This window comes from Oncorhynchus mykiss, chromosome 16 (genome assembly GCF_057628025.1).
Source record: "Oncorhynchus mykiss isolate SJ-2025 chromosome 16, ASM5762802v1, whole genome shotgun sequence".
Lineage (NCBI taxonomy): Eukaryota > Metazoa > Chordata > Actinopteri > Salmoniformes > Salmonidae > Oncorhynchus > Oncorhynchus mykiss.
In genome coordinates, this window is record NC_143037.1 from 44461074 (window position 1) to 44480957 (window position 19884).

At 42.0% G+C, this 19884-nt stretch overlaps 1 protein-coding gene across 6 annotated transcripts in view; it reads right to left on the bottom strand.

Moving 5' to 3' along the window:
• Nucleotides 1-19884, bottom strand: part of spryd3 (SPRY domain containing 3) — an 87653-nt gene that overhangs the window by 26205 nt on the left and 41564 nt on the right. For 2 of the 6 annotated variants that reach the window (XM_021565955.3, XM_090202842.1), the window contains one exon: nt 4264-4416. The exons of 1 other annotated variant lie outside the window; for it this stretch is intronic. In XM_021565955.3, the coding sequence (XP_021421630.1) occupies nt 4264-4416 (153 nt within the window). Of the gene's footprint in view, nt 1-4263; nt 4417-7403; nt 7579-7688; nt 7748-19884 lie in introns of those variants that run through there. 3 more of the 6 variants (XM_021565956.3, XM_090202843.1, XM_090202844.1) reach the window with 2 other exon arrangements.

Below are 19884 nucleotides of genomic sequence, written 5' to 3' on the forward strand. Positions count from 1 at the left end.
TTACAAGCTTCCAGGTTAGAGTCCTGCTCCTTGAAAGTGGCACCTCTACCCTCTAGCTTAGTGCGAATGTTGCCTGTAATCCATGGCTTCTGGTTGGGGTATGTACGTACAATCACTGTAGGGACGACATCATCGATGCACTTATTGATGAAGCCAGTGACTGATGTGGTGTACTCCTCAATGCCATCGGAAGAATCCCGGAACATATTCCAGTCTGTGCTAACAAAACAGTCCTGTATTTTAGCATCTGCTTTATCTGATCACTTTTTTGTGCTGCTTCTTGCTTTAATTTTTGCTTGTGAGCAGGAATCAGGAGGATAGAATTATGGTCGGATTTGCCAAATGGAGAGCGAGGGAGAGCTTTGTATGAGTCTTTGTGTGTGGAGTAAAGGTGGTCTAGAATTTTTTTTCCCTCCAGTTGCACATTTAACATGCTGATCTGAGGTAAAACTGATTTAAGTTTCCCTGCATTAAAGTCCCTGGCCACTAGGAGCACTGCCTCTGGATGAGCGTTCTCCTGTTTGCTTATGGCAGTATACAGCTCATTGAGCATGGTTATAGTGCCAGCATCGGTCTGTGGTGGTATGTAGACAGCTACGAAAACTCTCTTGGTAGATAGAGTATCTCATGATAAGCTGTAGACCACACCATCTCAGGCGAGCAAAACCTTGAGACTTCCTTAGATATTGTGCGCCAGCTTTTGTTTACAAATATACATAGGCAGTTTACAAATATACATACACTATCCTGCCGATAGAGTGTATAACTCGTCAGCTGTATGTTAATGTCATCTTTCAGCCACGACTCGGTAAAACATAAGATATTACAGTTTTAATGTCCCGTTGGTAGGATATACATGCTTTCACTTCGTCCCATTTATTTTCCAGCAATGGAATGTTGGCTAACAGTACGGATTGCAAAGGCAGTTTAGTCACTCGTCACCTGATCCCCACAAGGCACCCCAATCTCTTTCCGCAAAATCTCTGTTTCTTTCTCCAGCGAATGACGGGGACGAGGGCCTGTTTGGGTGTTTGGAGTATATCCTTCCCGTCCGACTCATCCAATTCGAGGTGAGTAATCGCTGTTCTTATGTCCAGAAGCTCTTTTCGGTCATAAGAGACGGTATCAGCAACATTATGTACAGAATAAAGGTACAACAAAATTGAAAAACCGAACAAAATGGCACTGTTGGTAAAACAGTGCCATCCTCTCCGGCGCCATCTTCAAATCAAATCAAATTTTATTTGTCACATACACATGGTTAGCAGATGTTAATGCGAGTGTAGCGAAATGCTTGTGCTTCTAGTTCCGACAATGCAGTAATAACCAACAAGTAATCTAGCTAACAATTCCAAAACTACTACCTTATAGACACAAGTGTAAAGGGGATAAAGAGTATGTACATAAAGATATATGAATGAGTGATGGTACAGAGCGGCATAGGCAAGATACAGTAGATGGTATTGAGTACAGTATATACATATGAGATGAGTATGTAAACAAAGTGGCAGTTTAGGCTACATGTGATGGCAGAGTTTACTAAACAAATGCCCCACGATTGATAGAAATCATCATGATATCATTCTGCCAGCTAAGCCTACGTTGCAGTGAACATTTAATTCAGAAGGTTTTTGGGGAAAGCCTTTAGAAATGTTCATTCAAACATCGCATTATGACTGAATGGCGCATCGCAAAGATTCAACGAAGACAGATGGTTGTCGAAGTCTTAATTTAAAGGAAAAAAACAAAAACCAGCAGACACTAGGCCGTCCATGGAATGAGTTTGACATCCTTGCTCTACTGGGTTAGAGTAACTGTACAGTGCCACCAGTCAGTCAACCGGGCCAGGCAGTCAGTCAACCAACCGGGCCAGGCAGTCAGTCAACCAACCGGGCCAGGCAGTCAGTCAACCAACCGGGCCAGGCAGTCAGTCAGACAGAGTGTGTGTGTGTGTGTGTGTGTGTGTGTGTGTGCGTGCGTACACACACACGTGCGAGGGTGTGTGTGTTGGGCATCCACTCTGAGACATCTAGCAATATGCTGTCTGAGTGAAGTAACTGAACCCAACAACATGTAACATCCTGGTGAGTAAACAGAGATTAACCAGCCCTTCAATTATCTGCTTTATCACCTCAGTTGTCCTTTGGAGAAGAGAGGCCATAATGTCTCTGTAAACAAACACAGATGCAGAGAGACTGAGGGGGACAAAGTCTTAAGGGGAGGAAATGTTATGGAGTTAGTTATCACTAACAAAATGTCTTCCTTTTTTCAGTGGAAGGGAAGAGGAGCAGGTCGGTCTGGTTGGCAGACCTGGATTCAATACTATTTGAAATAATTTCAAATACAGTAGCTATGATTGACTGAGCTTGCCTGTTGAATTGGAACCGATAGACAAGTACCAATAGAACAAACACGGCTCACTTGGCATTCCAAGCAGGCTAAAGCAAACACTCAAATCATCAAAAACATTTTTTTTTTTTTTTTTAAATGTATTGAACCCAAGTCTGGTTGGTTGGACCCAGTGACCTTGGCCTTAAATCAATCTTCCCTTTCACAAGACAAGACTAGTTTCAGTCTGTCTTTGCCGGTCGGTTCGAGACCTGAGAGTAATTAGTCTCTGTCTACAGTGAGCCATGCCCATGGCCACAGAGAGATCAGAGCGAGCATGACAGGACAGGGCAACTCCACGTAGACCAGGCCTTGGGTTGTGGCTGGCGTTATTTACACCTCATGACTGATGTTCCTAGGTCAGACCTACACAGTCAGTCCCAGCCCTTTTCATCCTCTACCGACAGTATGAGCAATGCAAATGGGTGATATAACTCAGTCATTGAGCATCTCTCAGTCTTGGCCTTCCATTGATACCTATGTATATTATGGACACGTCCAAAATGGTATACTATTCCCTATACTATGCACTACTTTTGGCCATAGGGGCAAATTGTATTATTTTTGCTCTGTTCCAGTCTACAATGGTGTAAGACCAGGTGTTGCTCGTTGTTTTGATCAGTTCCCGTACAACTGTTTGTTGTGTTAGACTTCAAGGCGAACAGGTTATTATGGAAAGTCCAGCAGCTCCTGTTCTGTGCTAACATTAGATGGAAACCGCATGTGCATTCTTTGGAAAATGAGATGAGGGGTTTGAATTAGTCGTGCTAAAATGTCTTGAATTGTTTTTTTTCCTCTTCATCACGCACACTGTGTTCTATTCCTACAACAAAGGTGTTGAATAATGAGGGATGTATGTATTTACGGTGCATTCGAAAGTATTCAGACCTCTTCCCTTTTCAGTACTGACTTACCACTCATGTATTTTGCAAATAAGTAGAAGACGTATTATTGAGTAGAACTTGTAAGGTAGTCATGAATACTAAGTTCTTTTTTTTCATGAGGCTGTGGCAAAATACTGCCATCTGATGGCGACTAGAATCAATTGCATAATAGGAACTACTTAAAATTGATGGTCCTTGAAAATAAATATTAGGGCTTGAAAAAGTAATTGAAAGTCCTTGAATTTGACTTGCCACTGTCTGTGCGAACCCTGTACTGTACCTAAATGTGTTATACAATTGTACTTCCTCAACTTCAAAACAAGCAGAATCTGATTAAATAAATGCCACCTATACTTCTCTGTAGTGCTGATGGTTGAAAACTGCATACAGAGTTATGAATGCTTACCCTTAGGCTATGGCCAGACAGATTTTGTCTCAGAAAATTACAGATTGAGCCAATGTTATTTTTTGTTGTTGTAATTTTTACCCACTTTCTCGATTATGATCTTGTATCATTGCTGCAACTCCCCAATGGGCTCAGGAGAGGCTAAGGTCGAGTCATGCGTCCTCCGAAACATGACCAGCCAAGCCGTGCTTCTAACACCCGCTTGATTAACCCGGAAGCCAGCTGCACCAATGTGTCTGAGGAAACACTGTTCAACTGACGACCATTGTCAGCCTGCAGGCGCCCGGCACCGCCACAAGGAGTCGCTAGAGTGTGAGGAGCCAAGTAAAGCCCCAGCCTGTAGTGATGCTGCAACACTGCCTTAGACTGCTGTGCCACTCGGGAGGCCAGAAGCAAATGGTTTTTCAATGGGAGTCATTTGTTGACAGATGAACAACGGAGATCATTGCCAAACACACACGCAACTCTTCCGGAAATAGTTGGCTAACTTTTGACAAACATTGACAATTGATGAACGCATGTGATTTCATCTGTCTCTGTGTGGCCGGCCGTAAGTTTACTGATGTGCAATTGTACAGTGCTTACCCTTCTGGCCAGGCCCAGGGCGATGTAGCACTTCTCTCCAGCGTCCACTATCTCCACCTCAAAGTAGTGGCAGCGTGTGCTGAGGGGCTGCCTGGCCTGGGCCAGACCCACGTCCAGGATGCTCTTCCCCTTCCCAACGTACTCCAGGAGCTGCTAAAGTGTGTGTGTGGGGGAGGGGAAATAGGGTCAGTATTCAAATACAACATACTGTAGTTTTGACTAAGTTGTCCTTTCGCGAACATGTTGGAGTACTCAAAAGACAGATACACCTAAAGCCGGGCGTACTCTACACGATTTTGGCCCCGATTTAGTTGTCCCAAACGGTAGACAAAATCCACGTTGTTGCCTACTCGGGTCCGCGGCCGTCACCGACGTTAATTTAACGTGAGTGTGTCAGAGACGCAGTCTAAGGTCTACCGATCACATCTTTGAGCCGTCCCAGAGGTCCCGATATTTTCAAACATGTTTGATTTTAAAATCGGCACAAAAATCTGCTATGCTCTTGTAGTGTGAGATGTGCAACGACAAGTTTTGAGAAAGGTGATCAGCAATAGCCAATGAGAGTTTGCCAGAGAAGATGCCAGTGAGATGATGATGTTGCATCGCATCGCCCAGAATGTGTAGACTCTCGAAGCAGGAGCCATGACTACTACTGGTAGCCTATGCATTTGTACTTGCAACCAGTGTCAAATTGTCACAGCTTTGTAGTTCACAAGCAATGCTGTTCAATTAAAAATGTATTGGCTAGATATTTCAACCTCTGCATGGCAAGCATGAATGTTTGAGGCTGGTTTGAGCTACAGCTCGTTCTAGTTACGTTAACAATCTAATCACATCACCTTGTTTTCGCGAGACAGCGTGATATCGAGAACCCTCACGACCAAGTGTTAGGATTTTGGAAGTCGTGTAGTGTACGCCCGACATAAGGAGGAACTCACCAAGTACAGACTAGCAAATGTACTAAATAGGGAATTGGGTTCCATTTTGGGACACAGCCATGCAGTCATACTCCCACTGTAACAGGCACGCCCAGGTTGATCATGCGTAAATAGTCTCGCCAAATATTCCACTGATTGAACATTATAATAACTTCTCCATGGAAGGCTTAACAGATCCTATAGGAAAAACACATTACTAAGCCTCAGAAGAACAGGTTTCTATGGGAAGGGCAAGTAGGTGGGCAGCTAGGCAACCAAGTGCTGCTCCTATTTTTCCATCCAGTGTGTCATAGAGAATAGAGAGACCGAAGGAACGCCTTCAGTTTGAAGTGGAAGAGAAAAGATGACAGACAAAGTGGGGGTGGACTCCTCTAATAAGCCTGTGACAACACCTGGGTGCGTTACGGTAATGGGCCTACAGCGGTTTAGAGTTATACATCAAAAGGAAAGGTTTCCCTCAATTAAATGATGATGAACGTTGCCTGGTTATCCATCCAGTGGAAATAAATAACTTCCTAACTAGGTCTCAGTCAAGAAAATATACTTCTCTTTCAATTATTCTGTGACAGATTGAATGAAGGACCAATCGAGGTACAGTGTTCCTTACAGTACCTGGGCATACTACCTCACACCCAAAATACATACTCCTTACACCAGCAATATCAAGTGAGAAAGGACAAACACAGGCCAGGACCAACTTTGTCAAACTCCACTCTCAAAGTGAAAGCTGTCAACAATATATTCTGGAGTGGCCCCTTGAGACAGCGTTTTCCATCACCATCAACAAAAACACCAAATGATGGAATTTCTTGTAGAAGAATGGTGTCGCATCCCTCCAATAAAGTTCCAGACACTTGTAGAATCTCTGCCAAGGTACATTGAAGCTGTTCTGACTCGTGGTGGCCCAACGCCTTACGACACTGTCGGTGTTACCTTTAATTTGGCAGTTACCTGTATAATACTGCTGAGGACCCAGATGCTACAGTCTGGAAGGGAATCTGCACATTAAAGCTATATTTAAAGTGGACAGGGATCGGGAAAGTTGACCATCTGAAAAATGTGAATTTATTGGCAAATACCTTTAATCTTCCAAGTCACAATCTGGTTATTGCACGTCCTAAAACTCAGACATGAAAGACATATAGTCAGGCATCTGACAAAAACAAAACAAATCTTCCCTTTAAAAGAACACAATTCATTCCATTACTGTCTCTGTCTGGCCAGTTGCAAAAAAAAAAAAAAGGAGTGCCCTGTCTTGTCTTGTCCTCAACTCACAGGCCTGCCCTACATTAATGGGTACCCACTTCTTTACAATCTTGTTTTTTAGACTGTCCTTTCTTGTTCTCTCGCTGCCATCTTATTCTTCTCCTCAACCTCTTCAACTTTCATGCCTGGACAGTAGCTGTTATTTTGAGGGGGAGAGGGAGTTGCAGCGAGTGTGTTGTCACACCTTCCCGCCTCTGTGATGCTGAGTAATGGAGAGAGAGAGAAAGAGAGGTAGAGAGCGAGAGAGAGGTTTTTAATCAGCTCTCCCTCCCAGCAGCTTGGAACATGCTTCAGTGAGAGTGCTGACAGATGCCTGCAGTCATTCTCTCTGCTCTCCCTCTCTCTCACTCTCCATCTCTTGCCTTTCTCCTTCTCTCTCTCTGATCATGGCACCATCCGGGGTGGTGGTGTCAGTGCTGGTGGTAGGGGTAGGTTGTGTGTGTGTGTGTGTGTGTGTGGTTGGGGGGGTATTTCCTGTCACTCCTGGAGGCATTTGGAAGAAACATCGGAGATTAGAGGGCCTCTCCCTCCCAACCAGCCCGCTTGGGCTTGGTACCTGTTTGGCTGCCACTGTGTGCTGCCTGTGTAAAATGTTCTACTGCACCCCGAAATGGCACCATATTCCCTATTTAATGCACTACTTTGACAACGGTCCAGGGCTCTGGTCAAAAGTAGTAACTACACTAAATAGGGAATAGGCAATTCATGAATCAGACGATTACTCACCAGTTGCCTACCAAATTACCTATCCATCAATCATACAGCCAATTTATCCCAAATAAACTAGAAGAGGATCATGGACTATTTACATTGACAAGGCCCACCCTCCCTTTTGTTTTTACACTGCTGCTAGTTTTGTACTATTTCTACTTGATTTAGTAAATATCTTCTAACCTCTTTCTTTAACTGCATTGTTAGTTAAGGGCATTTCACGGTAAGGTTTACACCCGTTTTATTCAGAGCAAGTGACAAATAAAAATGGATTTGACTGACCAAAACACAACCATCATGTTGACACAGACCATTGATAGCCTTATATCAGTAGTGTTGGGTATGGCCAAAAAGCTGGCACGCAGGCAGCGCCGTCTGTGCTGAAGCAATACAGCAGCACCTGAAAGTGTGTAATTGAAACTGAGTCAACCGCAAAATCAAAACACTCCAAAAATAGAAATAATCAATCAATCACTCATTCCCTCACTATCACTTGGTAAATAAACTCACCACAGATGCCAAATTCAGAGGAATGTTTTGAACACACACTGGGGTGAGGCTGTGAAGGTCTGAGAGAGCGGGAGACAGAGAAAGAGAGAGAGGGAGATTATTTTTTCTACTGCACCCAATTAAATCAATCACTCACTCAGGACAACGACTCCAAACTCTGTTTACATTGACTGTGTGTCAGGTGAACTGTAGGTCTACATGGCAGGTGGTGTGGGACATAGAAATATAATGAAGTAGAGCATAGAACGACCGCTGGTCCTCCCATCACAGAGCGTTGACTTGAAAGGAAATTACCATTCTGGTCCTATGTCTATGGCGTGTGAAGATATTGAAGTGATGTGGACAGTGGAGTAGGCCTAGATAAAAGGAGAACCTGCAAGAAGACAGGGATCAAAACACAGCCTTTGCTTGCCACAGTATAGAAAGCAACACTAGCTTCGTAGCCTATGGTGTGGTCTCTTACATCCATCACCTTCCTGTGTTTGACGAGCCAAAGAAAGGCCCACAGAGGGATACTTCTTATTTGAAAAGTTGAAGTAGTGACTTTTAAAGAGTTTTAAAACATTTTCTTGTAAGCCGTCTTCCGGATGTACTCAACACAACAACACCAGACAGTCATGGCCCCACTGCAGATGAAGAGAAACCTTTCATTTGGCTTTGGCTGTACATGTACATTTTAGCAGACACTTACCCAGAACAACTTAAGAGTTAGAGCATTCATCTTAAGATAGCTAGGTGGGACAACCAAATTTCACAGTCATAGTAAGTACATTTCTCCTCAATAAAATAGCTCAGCGAAGTCAGCAAGGGGAAGAAAAAAAAGATGCGAGTGTTAGTTCACTTGTACTTACAGTGGGGCAAAAAAGTATTTAGTCAGCCACGAATTGTGAAAGTTCTCCCACTTAAAAAGATGAGAGAGGCCTGTAATTTTCATCATAGGTACACTTCAACTAAAAATCCAGAAAATCACATTGTAGGATTTTTAATGAATTTATTTGCAAATTATGGTGGAAAATAAGTATTTGGTCACCTACAAACAAGCAAGATTTCTGGCTCTCGCAGACCTGTAACAACTTCTTTAAGAGGCTCCTCTGTCCTCCACTCGTTACCTGTATTAATGGCACCTGTTTGAACTTGTTATCAGTATAAAAGACACCTGTCCACAACCTCAAACAGTCACACTCCAAACTCCACTATGGCCAAGACCAAAGAGCTGTCAAAGGACACCAGAAACAAAATTGTAGACCTGCACCAGGCTGGGAAGACTGAATCTGCAATAGGTAAGCAGCTTGGTTTGAAGAAATCAACTGTGGGAGCAAATATTAGGAAATGGAAGACATACAAGACCACTGATAATCTCCCTCGATCTGGGGCTCCCCACACAAGATCTCACCCCGTGGGGTCAAAATGATCACAAGAACGGTGAGCAAAAATCCCAGAACCACACTGGGGGACCTAGTGAATGACCTGCAGAGAGCTGGGACCAAAGTAACAAAGCCTACCATCAGTAACACACTACGCCGCCAGGGACTCAAATCCTGCAGTGCCAGACGTGTCCCCCTGCTTAAGCCAGTACATGTCCAGGCCCGTCTGAAGTTTGCTAGAGAGCATTTGGATGATCCAGAAGAAGATTGGGAGAATGTCATATGGTCAGATGAAACCAAAATATAACTTTTTGGTAAAAACTCAACTCGTCGTGTTTGGAGGACAAAGAATGCTGAGTTGCATCCATAGAACACCATACCTACTGTGAAGCATGGGGGTGGAAACATCATGCTTTGGGGCTGTTTTTCTGCAAAGGGACCAGGACGACTGATCCGTGTAAAGGAAAGAATGAATGGGGCCATGTATCGTGAGATTTTGAGTGAAAATCTCCTTCCATCAGCAAAGGCATTGAAGATGAAACGTGGCTGGGTCTTTCAGCATGACAATGATCCCAAACACACCGCCCGGGCAACGAGGGAGTGGCTTCGTAAGAAGCATTTCAAGGTCCTGGAGTGGCCTAGCCAGTCTCCAGATCTCAACCCCATAGAAAATCTTTGGAGGGAGTTGAAAGTCCGTGTTGCCCAGCAACAGCCCCAAAACATCACTGCTCTAGAGGAGATCTGCATGGAGGAATGGGCCAAAATACCAGCAAGTGTGTGTGAAAACCTTGTGAAGACTTACAGAAAACGTTTGACCTCTGTCATTGCCAACAAAGGGTATATAACAAAGTATTGAGATAAACATTTGTTATTGACCAAATACTTATTTTCCACCATAATTTGCAAATAAATTCATAAAAAATCCTACAATGTGATTTTCTGGATTTTTTCTTCTAATTTTGTCATAGTTGAAGTGTAGTTGAAGTGTACCTATGATGAAAATTACAGGCCTCTCATCTTTTTAAGTGGGAGAACTTGCACAATTGGTGGCTGACTAAATACTTTTTTGCCCCACTGTATATGATACAACTTTTTTTGGGGGGGGGGGGGGGGGGGGGGGGGGCTGTGTCATTGACTCCCATCCCTTTCTGTGTCATCGACTCCCATCCCTTTCATGCAGACTCCTGCATGGTTTCCACTTTCCACCCTAATCTCTTCCTTCTACTTCTGAGTGGAAGTTGAGCCGAGTAACTTTCTTTCAAAAGAAAAGAAGCAGCTGTTACCTAAAAGGTGTTTAGAAAGTCATTATTACACGTTGTGACATAAGTCTCACATAAGTGAGTCAGTGTAAAAATAAAAAATAAATTCTCCCTTAGCAAAAATCTCAGAGTTGGGGCCAGGAATGACCTTGATATAATTATTCAACCGCGCGCACACACACACACACACACACGATGTGATATTAAGACCATAATTGCCTGCAGCAGAAGCTTCTTGCTGCCACCCCCCCCCCCACTGATAATCTCTGGTTAGTTAGCTCCAGGGAGGGGGTGGGGGGCGAGAGAATGTTAGCTACCTCCAATGAAAGAGAGGAGCTTCTAATAGTTTTGTGGTGATAGCTGGGAAACAAATGAACGCAGACCGTTTTATTTCCTCTGCAGAAAAACAGAGCAATGAGACGTCCCTGCTGTTGTTTATCTGGTCACCAGCGTACCAGCATCAAGTCACATTATACTGGCTTGCAAAGTGATGTCTAATTCCTATTGGAATCCAGCACCAAGTGGGGATTCAGTGTCTTTGGAAAGTACTCAGACACCTACACTTTTTCAACATTTTCTTACGTTACAACCTTATTCTAAAATTGATTAAATAAATAATAAATACTCAGCAATCTACATAAAATATACCAGAATGACAGTGAAAAGTTATACATTTGCAAAAATAAATTACAAATAAAAAATTAAAATACCTTATTTGCAATAGTATTCAGATCCTTTGCTATGTGACTCGAAATTGAGCTCAGGCACACACCTGTCTATTTAAGGTCCCACACTTGTCAGAGCACAAACCAAGCCATGAGTTTGAAGGAATCGTCCGTAGAGCTCAGAGACAGGATTGTGTCGAGACACAGATCTGGGATAGGGTACCAAAAATGTTGTGTAACATTGAAGGTCCCCAAGAACAGATGCCTCCATCATTCTTAAATGGATAAAGTTTGGAACCACCAAGACTCTCCCTAGAGCTGGCCACCCGGCCAAACTGAGCAATCAGGGGAGAAGGGACTTGGTCAGAGACTTGACCAAGAACCCGATGGTCACTCTGACAGAGCTCCAGAGTTCCTCTGTGGAGAAGGTTGTCTTTCTGGAAGTTTCTCCAATCTCTGCAGCACTCCACCAAATCAGGCCTTTATGGTAGAGTGGACAGACGGAAGCCACTCCTTAGTAAAAGGCAATTGCCAGCCCGCTTGGACTTTGCCAAAAGGCACCTAAAGACTCTCAGACCATGAGAAACAACATTCTCTGGTCTGATGAAACCATGATTGAACTCTTTGGCCCGAATGCCAAGCGTCACGTCTGGAGGAAACCTGGCACAATCCCTACAGTGAAGCATTATGGTGGCAGCATCACGCCTTGGGGATGTTTTCCAGAGGCAGGCACTGTGAAACTAGTCAGGATCGAGGCAAGATGAATGGAGCAAAGTACAGTGAGATCCTTGATGAAAACCTGTTCCAGAGCGCTCAGGACCTCAGACTGGGGCAAAGGTTAAACTTCCAACAGGATAACGACCCTAAGCACACAGCCAAGACAACGCAGGAGTGGCGGCTTTGGAACAAGTCTCTGAATGCGGCGAAGCTGCCCATACAACCTGACAGAGGAAGAACGGGAGAAACTCTCCAAATACAGGTGTGCCAAGTGTGAGGCGTCATACCCAAGAACATGCAATGCTGTAATCACTGGCAAAAGTGCTTCAACAAAGTACTGAGTAAAGGGTCTGAATACTTATGTAAATATGATATTTAAGTTTTATTTTTTATAAATGAACAAAAATGTATAAAAACAACTTTTTGTGTTGTCATTATGGGGTATTGTGTGTAGATTAATGAGGGGGGGGCAATACGAATTCTAGCTACTTTTGAACCACACGTTGTGCCCTAGAAACTAATATGTAACACTGTAAATACATTGGTTTATTATACAAGTGAAACATTTTGATACAAATACCGGTCATTGTAATTAAGAAATAATTGTGTTTTACATTGTGTAAAAGCACTATTTTCCTATTGGGATACAATACACTGAAAATGGTACACTGTTTCTTTAAAAACGTCAGGTTTGTGATGACGACCTACAAGAGATCTACCATTCATTCATTGCTATGATCATTGATCTCCTGAAGAAGGTATTCCTTTTCCTTTATTTCTGTGCCCCCAAATGTTTGCATATACTGGTAAAGTTACCAGGTTGTTAGATAGCTAGCCAATGAGGTAACATTACTGAACAAAGTGTAAACAAATGGTTAACGACGTCGCCAGTTTTATGAATGTAAAATGCAGTCACTGTGATCCACAGGGATCATAAGATATAAGATATAAATGTTGCGCCGGTAATATGGGTCAGATCTTTTGACCTGGAAGTAAGACGTTTTTTGCTGTAGTACTCGTTTGTTTCTCTAGGGTAGCAGGAAACAAGGGTAGAGCAAAGCCTTAACATTACAAAAATTATTTTCTGGGAGATTTTGCTACCAAATTAAAACTCCAAGGCGCACAGCAAAATACTCTGTCGTACTTTAGAGCTCCGATGGTACATATTTCTACCCAATGTTTTGGAAATAAGGTACAATCATCACTGCGCTTTGAAATGTAGGTGGAGGAAATGTACCTGTGTGAATTTTTGGCCTACTAGTAACACACCAAATACAACAAGACAAAGACCATGCTGGTCTCCTAGTCAGAGCTCCTCTGTCCAGTATCTGTGTTCTTTTGCTCATCTTAATCATTTCTTTTAATTGGCCAGTCTGTGATATGGATTTTTCTTTGTAACTCTGCCTAGAAGGCCAGCATCCCGGAGTCGGCTCTTCACTGTTGACGTTGAGAATGGTGTTTTGCGGGTACTATTTAATGAAGCTGCCAGTTGAGGATTTGTGAGGCGTCTGCTTCTCAAACTAGATACTCTAATGTACTTGTCCTCTTGCTCAGTTGTGCACCGGGGCCTCCCACTCCTCTTTATATTCTTGTTAGTGCCAGTTTAAGCTGATCTGCGAAGGGAGTAGTATACAGCGTTGTACCAGATCTTCAGTTTCTTGGCAATTTCTCTCATGGAATAGCCTTCATTTTTCAGAACAAGAATAGACTAACGAGTCTCAGAAGAATGTCCTTTGTTTCTGGCCATTTTGAGCCTGTAATCAAACCCACAAATGCTGATGCTCCAGATACTCAACTAGTCTAACGGCCAGTTTTATTGCTTCTTTAAATCAGAACAACAGTTTTCAGCTGTGCTAACATAATTGCAAAGGGGTTTTCTAATGATCAATTCGCCTTTTAAAATGATAAACTTGGATTAGCTAACACAATGTGTCATTGGAACACAGGAGTGATGGTTGCTGATAATGGGCCTCTCTCTGTACACCTATGTATATATTCCATAAACATTTAATTAAAATCAGCCATTTCCAGCAATAGTTATTTACAACATTAACAATGTCTAAACTGTATTTCTGATCAACTTGATGGCATTTTAAAAGTGGACAAAAAAAATTGCTTTTCTTTCAAAAACAATGACTTTCTAAATGATCCCAAAATCTTGAAAGGTAGAATATATTTTGAAAAAGAGCATTGGTGAAATTTCCCTTTAAGTCAAGTAAATGTATTGCAGTTACATTTTTTAAAATTGTTTATTACAAAATCTGTTTCTGCATTTACATTGATTGATTAAGTCAATAAATGTATCTTATGCTACACAAAGATAAAAAACGAATCCTATCCGTTAGTTGGAATTATTGCACCCGTTACTGAAATGGTTGTTCCAGTTTAAATGGTTTAGGTCAGGGATGGGCAACTTTTATGGGGTCGGGGACACAGTCGCTCGAGGGTCTGCGTAAGTACATCCATGCCCACACATGCAGTCATAGCCGGCGTTAGCCTTCTGAGGGTCCTAAGTTAAATTTGGTTCGGGCCCCCCCACCTTGCAAGCAAAACATTTTAGCGGCCCCACTCTTGACAGCGGAGAAAAAGACGACATTTTAGAGTTAATTTCCTGCAATTCTACACATTTTGCCATAGGACGTAGTGAACATTTTGTAGTTTTAAAGCAAGTTCGCTTCAAATCTAAACATTTTTCCATAGGGTGGAGATAAATGTTTGCGGTTTGTAATGTAATATCTGAGTGAGTGACTTGGTTAGCACCCCGGTCAGTTATTCAACCATAATTCCTACAAGTTTAGATATCTGGACAAAAGGATGACCGATTATGATTTTTCAACGCCGATACAGATTGGAGGACCAAAAAAAGATGATACCGATTAAAATCGGCCAATTTTTATTTATTTATTTGTAATAATGACAATTACAACAAAACTGAATGAACACTTATTTTAACTTAATAAAATCAATACATCAATAAAAATCAATTTAGCCTCAAATAAATAATGAAACATGTTCAATTTGGTTTAAATAATGCAAAAACAAAATGTTGGAGAAGTAAAAGTGCAATATGTGCCATGTAAAAAAAAGTTCCTTGCTCAGAACATATGAAAGCTGGTGGTTCCTTTTAACATGACACTTCAATATTCCAAGGTAAGATGTTTTAGGTTGTAGTTATTATAGGAATTATAGGACTATTTCTCTCTATACGATTTGTATTTCATATACCTTTGACTATTGGATGTTCTTATAAGCACTACAGTATTGCCAGTGTAACAGTATAGCTTCCATCCCTCTCCTCGCCGCTACCTGGGCTGGAACCAGGTACACATCAACAACAGCCACACTCGAAGCAGCGTTACCCATGCAGAGCAAGGGGAACAACTACTCCAAGTCTCAGAGCGAGTGACGTTTGAAACGCTATTAGTGCGCACCCCGCTAACTAGCTAGCCATTTCACAACTGTTACACCAGCCATTAGGCTGATAGGCTTGAAGTCATAAACAGCGCTGTGCTTGCGAAGAGCTGCTGGCATAACGCACGAAAGTGCTATTTGAATGAATGCTTACGAGCCTGCTGCTGCCTACCACCGCTCAGTCGGACTGCTCTATCAAATCATAGACTTAACTATAACATAACATGGTCATTAATATGGTCGAATCCGGAAACTATCATCTTGAAAACAAGACGTTTATTCTTTCAGTGAAATACGGAACCGTTCGTGTTTTATCTAACGGGTGGCATCCCTAAGTCTAAATATTCTTGTTACAGTGCACAACCTTCAATGTTATTTACGTAAAATTCTGGCAAATTAGTTCGCAATGAGCCAGGCTGCCCAAACTGTTGCATATACCTGACTCTGCGTGCAAGAGAAGTGACACAATTTCACCTGGTTAATATTGCCTGGGGCGGCAGGGTAGCCTAGTGGTTAGAGCGTTGGACTACTAACCGAAAGGTTGCAAGTTCATATCCCGAGCTGACAAGGTACAAATCTGTCATTCTGCCCCTGAACAGGCAGAATGACACTGTTCCTAGGCTGTCATTGAAAATAAAAACTTGTTCTTAACTGACAAAGGTCAAATTAAAATAAAAACTTTATTTTAGCTAAATATGCAGGTTTTCAAATATTTACTTCTGTGTATTGATTTTAAGAAAGGCATTGGTCGTCCAACGATTGTGCTTTTTTCGCAAATGCGCTTTTGTTAAATCATCCCCCAGCGTTGCATCGATTATATGCAACGCAGGACACGCTAGATAAACTAGTAATATCATCAACCATGTGTAGTTATAACTATTGATTATGATTGAATGATTGTTTTTTATAAGATAAGTTTAATGCTAGCTAGCAACTTACCTTGGCTTACTGCATTCGCGTAACAGGCAGTCTCCTCGTGGAGTGCAATGAGAGGCAGGTGGTTATAGCGTTGGACTAGTTAACTAAGGTTGCACGATTGAATCACCCGAACTGACAAGGTGAAAATCTGTCGTTCTGCCCCTGAACGAGGCAGTTAACCCACCGTTCCTAGGCCATCATTGAAAATAAGTATGTGTTTTTAACTGATTTGCCTAGTTAAAGGTATATATAAAAAATAAAAAATATTATATATATATATATATATATATTTTTTTTATTTTATTATTTTTTATTTTTTTTTAAATCGGCACTCAAAAATACCGATTTCTGATTGTTATGAAAACTTGAAATTGGCCCTAATTAAATTGGCCATTCCGATTAATCGATCGACCTCTAATTTGGACGCTAGACTAACTTAACAATGACATGGGCTAATTGAGTCACTGTCATGAGAAAAACTACTGATGCCGCACAGACCATCTTAAAATTCATGGTGGTCTATGCTGTTTTTTTCCAAAAGGGCTAAAAGAGAATAAATGGAACATACGAGAGAAGAAACATCTCTATGGTCTGTGGTTGCACCTCAAATGGCACTCTATTCCCTATATAGTGCATTACTTTTGATCAGAACCCCGATGACCATCAAAAGTAATGCACTATATAGGAAAAAGTGTGTAGAACAGCTCAACTAACTAATAACTCGGCTAAACTATGATGAACCAGAACCAATATTTTGAATATCATCAAGTCTCACAGTTTTACTTTCAACTGTAGCTGGCTATTTAAATCAACAAAATTCTTCATCTGTCTCACTGTCGTTCGTGTGAGATATCTCTCGCCATCTAGGATATTTTTCAGAAATGATGCAGACTTAAGCGGCAATTTTCAGTGAGACGTCTAGTTAAAGAAGCAGGTTGGCCCGGCCTCGCCTAAACCCCCCACATACAGTATTCATCAGAGCTTCCTTTCAATCTCACAAACACACACTTTCTCACGCTGTTCTGTTCCCATCGTGGAGACAGTCAGAGGACACTCCGGTCGGTGCCACTGCCTGCAGTGTCTGCCTGCCTAGTGGTTCTCAACAGGGGAATTACACAGTTTATGGGAAACTGATGAACTTCAGCAGATCAAACAGTATCATGATGGGATGCATGACAACTGTTCCTCCAAGGAAGGAACCAGGCAACCTTAGAAGGGTGTTAGCTCCTCTAGCAAATGGAAATAACATGACTGGTGGTTCAGATAGAACTCTATGGAGAGGTGCATGTGTTGGCTGGAGACCAGCACAGATGATAGAATATATTCTATGTGCTGCTCAAGTTTAGGTGGGGGAACCCGGAAGGGGCAAGAAGACATGATGATTGTATCTTTCTTAGATTAATTGACACACTAAGAAGAATAACTTGGGATGTAATGCTAGTCAGCCCATTTAAACTTCAGGAGTATGTGTGTGGGTGGGTGTTTATATATATATATATTTTAGGCTTAGGGGTTAGGCTTAGGGGTTAGGGTTATATTTTAGGCTTAGGGGTTAGGTTTAGGGTTATATTTTAGGCTTAGGGGTTAGGTTTAGGGTTATGGTTACAATTAGGGTTAAGGTTAGAGAAAATAGGATTTTGAATGGGAATCAATTGTTTGGTCCCCACAAGGATAGCAAAACAAATGCGGGTGGCAGATAGCCTAACAGTTAAGATGGTTCAAATCCCAGAGCTGGCAAGGTGGGAAGAAAATCTGCCATTCTGCCCTAGAGCAAGGCAGCTAACCCACGACAACAACAACTGCTCCCTGGGTGCCGATGACGTCCGATTAAGGCAGCCCCCGGCACCGCTCTGATTCAGAGGGTTTTGGTTAAATGCGGAAGACACATTTCAGTTGAATGCATTCAGTTGTGCAATTGACTAGGTATCCCCTTTTTCCCCAATGCAGCCCACGGACGATAAGTGTAAAAGTGTCTAGCCAGAACATTATGGGGAATGGGGGGGTACAAACTCAATATATTTTGAAATGAATAAAAACCAAATCGAAAACTATGTAGAAATGAACCTACATTCATATAGTTACTTGACTGTGTCCAGCTCGCTGATAATCACCAAAATGAAAGCTAGAGTCAGGGAGCATAGAAAATGGTGTTATGCAAGACAGTGGCAGCCATGCAGGTGTATGTGCATGCGTGCATGTAAGCGAGGTGTGTGTGTGTGTGTGTGTGTGTGTGTGTGGGAGAGCTCAGTCATTCCAGCAGCAGACTGAGGTGCTGCCCAGCCCTCTGCAGCACTATGCTGGGGGGGGAGATTAGCTTGGTGGGGACAGCCGCTGCTGTGGCAACAGGGAGAGAGGGATTTGGCTGCTTGCATTTGTATCAAGCAGCACGTACACAGCACAGCCAGCCAAATGCCTCCTCACAAGACCAAACATACAGGACCAAGAGCATGGGGACAGACAATGCAACTTATAACATTACCTAAGTCTTATTTCAATTGGGAGTTTTAGTCTATTAGTCAAAACTGATTTATATGGATTACACAATACGTGTTCTGTCTGTTTTGTGTACCTTCCATTAAAAACCATGACAAAAGGTGTTCAATAAATCAGTAATGATGTAATATTATGACATTAAGGGAATTGAGCAATCCCCTATTCCCGCAAGAATAACAGACAGAGACAGACCAGTCAAAAATGTAGACACACCTACTCATTCAAGGGTTTTTCTTTATTTTTACCATTTTCTACATTGTAGAATAATAGTGAAGACATCAAAACTATGAAATAACCTGATTGTTCAGATTAGAGCTGTCTTCCTGGCCAGGAAGAGTCTTGGTGGTTCCAAACTTCTTCCATTTAAGAATGACGGAGGCCTCTGCTCTTGGGGACCGACAATCCAGCAAAACATTTTTGGTACCCTATCCAAGATCTGTGTCTCGACACAATCCTGTCTCGGAGCTCTACGGACAATTCCTTCGACCTCAAAGTAGAAAATAGTAAAAATTATTTTAAAAACCCTTGAATGAGTAGGTGTCCAAACTTTTGACTGGTACAAACAAACAAACAAACACACACACACACACTAGAGGTCGACCGATTAATTAGGGCCGATTTCAAGTTTTCATAACAGTTGGAAATCTGTATTTTTTGTACCCCGATTTTGCCGATTCTATATTTATTTTTTTACAACTTTATTTAACGAGGCAAGTCAGTTAAGAACACATTCTTATTTTCAATGATGGCCTAGGAACGGTGGGTTAACTACCTTGTTCAGGGGCAGAATGACAGATTTTTACCTTGTCAGATCAGGGATTCAATCTTGCAACCTTACGGTTAATTAGTCCAACGCTCTAACCACCTGCCACATGAGGAGCCTGCCTGTTACGCGAATGCAGTAAGAAGCCACGGTAAGTTGCTAGCTAGCTAGCATTAAACTTATCTTATAAAAAAACAATCAATCATAACCACTAGTTAACTACACATGGTTGATGTGTTATGGTTAATGATGTTACTAGTTTATCTAGCGTGTCCTATATGCAACGGCATATAATCGATGCGGTGCGCATTTGCGAAAAAGGACTGTCGTTGCTCCAACGTGGACCTAACCATAAACATCAATGCCTTTCTTAAAATCAATACACAGAACTAAATATTTTAAAACCTGCATATTTAGCTAAAAGAAAGGTTAGCAAGCAATATTAACCAGGTGAAATTGTGTCACTTCTCTTGTGTTCATTACACGCAGAGTCAGGGTATATGCAAAAGTTTGGGCTGCCTAGCTCATTGCAAACTTATGTCAGAATTTTACGTAACTATGACATAACATTGAAGGTTGTGCAATGTAACAGTAATATTTTGACTT